At 58.3% G+C, this 7114-nt stretch overlaps 1 protein-coding gene across 1 annotated transcript in view; it reads right to left on the reverse strand.

Annotated features, from left to right (window-relative positions):
- Positions 1-7114, reverse strand: part of GSE1 (Gse1 coiled-coil protein) — a 432056-nt gene that overhangs the window by 14982 nt on the left and 409960 nt on the right. The window contains exons 6-10 of the mRNA XM_023536674.1: positions 6857-7103; positions 6037-6228; positions 5294-5610; positions 4309-4633; positions 905-1541 (exon numbers count right to left, since the gene is read on the reverse strand). Coding sequence (XP_023392442.1) covers positions 905-1541; positions 4309-4633; positions 5294-5610; positions 6037-6228; positions 6857-7103 — 1718 coding nt within the window. The remainder of the gene's footprint in view (positions 1-904; positions 1542-4308; positions 4634-5293; positions 5611-6036; positions 6229-6856; positions 7104-7114) is intronic.

The raw sequence follows: 7114 nt of genomic DNA on the forward strand, positions 1-7114 counted from the left end.
GCCGTGTCCACGGCAACCCAAGGCTGTTGGTGCACATCCGCTCACTCCTGCTGTGGCCATCTGGGTCCATCACCCGGGAGGGAACAGGCACACTCAGGTCCCCATTGTCTCAGAGCATGCATGCAAACTATACAGAGAACAACAGTAGCATCCCTGGACCCAAGGGCACCAGGGTGCTCCGCCCTCTGCCTTCCCAAGGTGAAAAGAGGAGAAAATCCTTCTCGGGCCATGAATCCAGCCTAGACCAACAACCCAGGAAGACTTAGCCTTGGCCCCAGCTTCTGCCTAAGAGGCTGAATTCAACACTGCACAGGACCCAGTGTCCAGCAGGAGGAGAAAAGAAACTGGTCTGGGGCCCCTCATCCCTCCTGGTCAGATTGGGGTTGCAGGTGGGGATAGCCACGCTCACCGTGGGCCTGCTCACCTGTTCTCCTGGGCTCTTGGAGGAACCCAGGGAGCTGCTGGCCGATTCTGCCCACTCCACAGGAGCAGGAAGGAGGTGGCCAGACCTCCTGCCCTCGCCCTTGCCCAGGCCCGCCTGCCTACAATTGACGATGGCAGCTCCATATGCGGAGCCCCTGCTGGGTCCAGGCCTGGTCTTTCAAGTCTCCTCCTCTATTATGCTGTACTATTAATGTTTAAAACTGTCTTATTAGCCTCTGTTCATCATTTATTAATCATGCATTTCTATAGAACCCCCTTTATAGGCAAGCTTTGATTTCGCTTTTCGGGACAATTTGCATTTTGGCAGGATGAGCGAGGAGTCCCTGGGCTGTCTCCCCAGCAGAGGTGTCAGGTAGCTACACAGAAGCCAGAGACCTTGCCTCCTGGAGCTACGGGAGGCAGTGGGTGGGAGGAGGAGGGGCTGAGTGGCTGGCATTACTGTTCCCTAGTCCCAGGGTCATGGGACACCCAGGGAGACCAGACCTTTCTCCTGGGCCTCTCGCCGCCTGCGCTCCTCCAGGTCCAGCTTGCTGACCAGCCTCCGGCGCTGCTGCAGGAACTCATCATAGATGTAGGCAGGGTCGGGACATCGTGGCGCTGGGGGCCGGTACGGTGAGCCTGGCTTCAGGGGTCCAGTGAGTTCCCCAAAGGGGGCTGGCTGGGTGAGGGAGGCCCGCTGCTGGCCCAGGATGGTCTGGGTGGATTTCTCGAGCTCAGCCAGGAAGGGCCCAGGCCCGTGAGGAAAGGCCTGGTGCTCTAGGCTCCCTGCCTCCCGTGGTGGTGGCTGGTACTTGTCCAAGGGTGTGGCCTCGCGTTTCCGGGGCCCTTCCTCCATCTTTTCTGGGCAGTAGACCCGTTCCACCTTCACTAGTGGGACAGCTGCCTGGCGGCTGGGTTCAAATGGGGTGGGGTGGCTGTGCAGAGGGTGGCTCTCGGGGGCCCGCCGTGTCTCCAAGGTACTGTCCATCAGGGACACTGGGTTCCAGAGGGCCGTGGGCATGGAATGGTGCTGTGGCTTGGGCGAGATGAGGGGCGGGGGCCCGCCAAAGTGCTGCGGGGGGTCTCGGCTTCCCGGCTCATGACGATTTGGTCCCGGCCTAGAGAGTGAGCAGACCAAGCCATCAGTCATGAGAATGAGCACGCCTGCCGCCCACCCATGGGTCTCCCAGTTGCCTGCCAGGGCCCAAGTGTAAGCAGCAGCTTTTAAGATGGCCCAGATGGGCGCCCCCTCCAAGAGCCAGCGCTGGAGGTGTGTGACGGCCTCCTTCTCTAAGCCATCTGACCAGGGGCTGAAGGGAAGAACACAGTTTCCACGCCTCACCCGAGTGCTGGCCATTTCACAAGCCTCCACTTCCTCTTCAAACGACCTGAGGCAGGTATGTGTAGACCTGCTCCAAGAGGACAAAGAGGCTAGGAGGGTGGACACTGCTTGCTGAGAGCACAGAGACATTGTTAGGCCCAGACCAGAACCCGTTTCTATCTGGTTTCTCGCCTGAGACCTTGCAATAGTTCATTCTGTTCCACCAATTCCTAAATCCCTATAAGTCCCATAAAGACAGAACCTCATTTTTGTTTTCCACAGGAGACCTGTCACATAGAAAATAAAGACAGGGTCCTGTTGCCAAAGGGTACCCACCTCCAGATACGCCAAGACTGGGCAGGTAATGGAGGGCGAGCTGGCCGCCTTCGAAGGGGCCATGACTCCTCACTCCCCACTGTCCCCACAGACAGCAGCAAGAGAGACCAGCTGCCGGTGCCTGCCCAGCCCAGTGAGGTTGGGGAGACCCTCACGGCCAGCGTGGGCCTGTGCCCTGCTGACCTCCAGTGGTCCCCATCAGAACTGCAGCAGCTCCATGTGGCCCCAGAGCAGCAGCTGGGCTGGGGGCCTGACCAGGGAGCAAGGCGCCCCTCACACATGCACGTAGGGAGAGAACCGGAGGAGACTGTCCATCAGACCAGCGGCTTTGCCATGCAGTCGTACTAAATGACTTTCCTTAATGCATTTAAAACAGAATTCAACAAAAGGCTATTTTGTTAAGAGAAGCCCCGTGCTGCCCAGATGCCCCAAGGCAAGGTCTGAGGGGATGGAAGGGCAAGGGTCAGAGGCCACTGCGGGCACGTGATCAGGCTCTCAGGACATTCCCTGCCCGGCCAAGGATGGGGACGTTTAACCACAGCCACCAAGGCTCTTCTTTGTTATTCTCTGACTCAGGCTGCGAGATAACTCTGATGCCGCCGCACTTCTGATCGACAAAGTACAAAAGGGAAGCATAGCAAGAACCTGCACGTCCTTAAGTAAATAACAAAGGAATAAAGCCCCTTAGCAGAATAAATATTTCAAGTACCTGAGCCAAGCAAGGAACGGTTTTCTAGCTCAAAGCACAAAGGCCCATCTGAATGTCAAGTTCACGCTGCTGTAAGGCTGAGCATGCTGCCCGCTGCTGTGGGGACCACCAAAACCAGGTGAAAACACCCCGGGCCTGCACAGGGCACTTATGCCCTGAGGTAGAGGCCACCCCTGCCTGGAGGCAGCAGCCCACAGGCCCTGACAGCGGCACCAGGATGCTGGGGCCCTGAGCTGAGGAAGATGCATGAACTAAGAAGGTGCCCGAGGGAATCAGAGCACCAGATCTTATCAGGAGATGTGGACGTGCGCTGTCTGCAATCCCAGTCCCCTGGGCGTGTGGGGAATTAAAGGAGCAGAGGGCGGCTCACAAGCAGGCAAGAACGAGCGTCTGTGTGGCCTCGGGTTGAGCCCAGAGAAGCAGGGGAAGAGTGTGCAGCAGAGAGAGGGCTTGGGGTGCGGAAAGACCCAGCCTGGGGGCCTGGCTACGGTTCACTCCCAGTAACACCTCATTAAATAGGTGAATCCCCTCACTTACTACTCAACAAGTGACACTGAGGCAGGGCTGCTGGTCGGGCCAGCGGAGCCCAGGACAGAGCATGACAAACTATCAGCCAAAAGCTGGAGGAAAGGGAGGGAAAGAGCAAGTGGGTATTTAAAATGCCTCTACCTAGACATCCAAGTGTTTCTTATCCCTTGACAGCACGATGGGCATTCAGAGCTGAGGAAATGCTCAGAAATCTTCCCCCCTAACCTCCTTTGTGCACTGCTGCGGAAACTGAGACCCAGAGAAGGGAAGCAGTGTCCAGTGTCCCTGAGTCCCCCAAGCCAGGCCCAGACAGAGAGCTCCAGAGGTCTGGCCAGGCTATCCACCAACTCTGGCTGAGGATCTCAGCCAGAGCCTTCGGAATGAGCCCTGGAGGGATACGGAGTAAGGTGGGGAGGCACCAGGTGACAGCCAGACCAACAGGAGGAAGCAGGGAGGCCCAGGGAGCAAGTGTCAACAGCCGGGGAATCCAGAGGCAGGCACAAGTGCCTCTCGGGGAATTCTTTTACAATGGGGATGAAAGATGGGTATATGTTTCATTACGAAAGCAATAAAGTTAATTTTTTACTTAAAGAAAAGTTAAAGGCAGTCCTCTTCTCATTAAAGTTTAGGCTTGAAAACAGAGGAAGAATAAAAAACATTATAATGATCAAGTAAAGCTTTTCCCTTGTGCTCTTCACCTGCCACGTGTGTCCCCTTGGGGATAAAGCAGGGCTGCGTGGGCAGGGCCCTGGCTATGGACACTGGCTTGGCGAGCACGGTTCCTGAGGGATGGGGCGCCTTTGACCACCTGCTCTCCCTTCTCAGTCTCTACTTCCTCGTGGGCAAACAGGTTAGAGCACAAAGATGAAAGCAGTAAGAGAAAATGTGCATCAGGACGCTGGGCAAACCACAGGTGCTCAATACATGTTGGCTGACTACAAACAAGGCAGTGCGATGAATGCCCTCCCGCGCCCGACCCGGCGGGCCCCACCTGGCGCTCTCGGGCCTGTGCTCGGGCTCCGTGGGCACCGGGGGCCGGCCCATGTCCAGGTGCTGCTCTAGCACCTGCTGCCGGAACTCTGACACCTGCGACTGCCGGTCCTCCTTCTCCTGCCGCAGCCGCCGCTGCCGCGCCAGCCACTTCTCTTCCTCGTTGGTGCGCTGGATGAGCAGGGCCGTGGCAGCGCTGCTGCCCGGCAGAGAGAAGATGCCGTGGTTGGAGAGGAGGCTGGGCACAGTGTGGTGGGGGGCGGGCGCTGGGTGCAAGGGGTGCTGCACCGGCTTGGGTGCCTGCAGGCCCACATCCTTCAGCTTCTCTGTGGGGGGTGGAAAGAACATTACGTCACAGCAGGATCCCAGCACCAAGCCCAGCTGGCTCCTGCCCCAGAGGAGCGTGCCACCCTTCGGAAGGGTTCATCCCATGACCAGGACCAGGACAACTGCAAGGGGCCTCATAGACGCTTTCAGGAAGCACGCCTCGTCCTGAGGGAATCGTGGCCACCGGCAGGCACTGCTCCTGCCCGGCCCAGGGATGGCGGACCTGCAATGGGGTACCGGGCAGGCTCGAGCTTGGCTCCTAAGAGCAGGTTGTAAGATTTTTAGGAATCATGCAAGCGGTTGTTAAATAGGCCCTTATTAAAGTTGGATTATCTATACTTATGATCAGATAAAATGTTAAAAAACAAAGGTAAAATATACTTAAAGCTTATTATTTCCGAATCCTTTGGCTACACTTTACTGTTGTACACAGGCTTGAAGTCATTTATGTCCACTATATCTGGACTGTGTGCCACTGAGCATCTCAGGTCTGCAGCTGGAAGCTGGCCCGGTGGGAGCCCACGCCACGGAAGGTGGCAGACGCTACAGAAGCAGGCCTTTCCCTCGGAGGGCAGGCGGTCAGATACTTGCCAGCCGCTGCGGCTAGCCCTTCCCTGGGTGGCCTAGGTCTGTCCCTCTGGCTCGTCTGCCTGGGATACCTGCTCGGGTTGGGGTCAGCTGCTCCGAGGGCTTCACCCGCTCCTCCGTGGCGTGGCCCCGCAGCCCGTGCAGCTCAGCCACTGGCAGGAAAGCTGGCTCCAGTGCCTTGGCGGCCAGCAGCTCCTTCTCCCGGGCCCGCTGCTCCCGCTGCCGCTCCAGCTCCCTCTCGCGCTCCTTCTCCCGCTCACGCTCCAGCTCCTTCTCCCGCTCGCGCTCCTTCTCTCTCTCCCGCTCGCGCTCCTTCTCCCGCTCACGGTCAGCCTCACGCTCCCGCTCACGCTCGCGTTCCCGTCGCAGCTCCTCATCCATCTGCAGCCTGTGGGGAGCAGAAAGGGAGCCTGAGCTCCACTGCGAGGGAACCAGGCACAGGCCACTAGCAAGAATTCCCAGAAGCGGGACTGACAGTCAAGACCAAGGTTTTCAGTGAAAACCCCAGCACTCTCACCTGAATAGCCGTGGGCGTTAGAAACTCAGTCTGTGAGATACAAGTTGTCTGTAAGATATTAGCTCCCTAAGTATGCCTCCCTGAAAGCCGATGCCAGGAGGTGGTGATTGCGACAGAGGCACCAAGCCTGCCACCATCTGGGAACTCAGAGCATCAACTGTCACTGTCCTATTTACAGGTGACCAGACTGAGGAGCCACCCAGGCACCAAGTGCCAAGCAGGGCTCCAGCTGGGCTCCTCTCTGCTCTGCCATCAGGGCTGGGGAAGCAGAGGGCACTGGCCCGGGACACGGCTTACCTCTCAGCGCTGAGACTGGACATCCGCTCTGTGTGTAGTGCTGCCAGGGACGAGTGGGACAGCTCAGGGGGGTAGCGGACCCCAGAGAGGTGGAGATGCATGGCTGACGGGTGCAGTGGAGGCAGGGAGCTGGGGGTGGGGATGGGGTAGAAGGGGGACCGCAGGGCAGATAGGCAGTAAGAGTCATCCATCCTGTGCCAAGAAAACGGGCCAGTGAGCACCAAAGTTAAAGAAAAAAGGCAGGGCCTGGCCCTACAGTCTGCCTCCACAAAGGCTCTGTAGAGGCCACATCCAAGGCCAGCCCTGAAGTCCCTTGCTGACAGAGGCCCCCAGATGCCAACAGCTCAGAGCTCCACCCTGAGGCTCGGCCAAGCCAGGACCCTTCTGGCTTTGACCAGCAGTCCACAGCATAACTATGGCCCTGTCAGGCTCAGGTTTAGGAAGCTTCTACACGGAGCACTGACCACACACACCTCTGCTGGGGTGGTTACACAGCAGGTCCCTCTCTTCTACATAAAACCCAGTGCTCTGTTTATTAACAGTTCTGTGCTGCCGGGAGAGCCAATGACAAGGGGAGAAGGAGGGAGACAACGGCTCGGACAAGAGAATTTCTAGCGGGGCAAACCTCTAATGGCTCGTTTGGAAGGTTTGGGGGCTGCTCCAGGCTCGGACTGGGAACCTGGCCCCCAGGACATGAGAAACACATTTCTGGCCAGATTCCATTTTGCCACAAGCAGACTAGCGCCTGGACACAAGGGTGTATAGGGTAACAGCCCTGGCGACTCAACGGGGACTATGGAGGGGGTCTCAGACAACTCACCTGAAGGCCGGGTGGGGGAAGGGGTGCGGGGCCAGGTAGCTGGGGTGGTAGTAGGCAGCGGCAGTGGCCGGGTCCAGGCCAAGGGGAGGTAGGGAGGACATGCGGAGGTCCTCGGTGGTGTGGTAGGGCCGGAAGCTCCTCAGGTAGTCCTCAGTCACCGTGCTGGGGGGCACCACATGGTGCACAGGCCTCTGGAGACTACAGGAGGGGATGGAGAGAGGGAGGTGAGCAGAGCGCCCGCTCCACGCTGGGAAATGG

This window comes from Pteropus vampyrus, unplaced genomic scaffold, assembly GCF_000151845.1.
Source record: "Pteropus vampyrus isolate Shadow unplaced genomic scaffold, Pvam_2.0 Scaffold166, whole genome shotgun sequence".
In the NCBI taxonomy this organism is placed as follows: domain Eukaryota; kingdom Metazoa; phylum Chordata; class Mammalia; order Chiroptera; family Pteropodidae; genus Pteropus; species Pteropus vampyrus.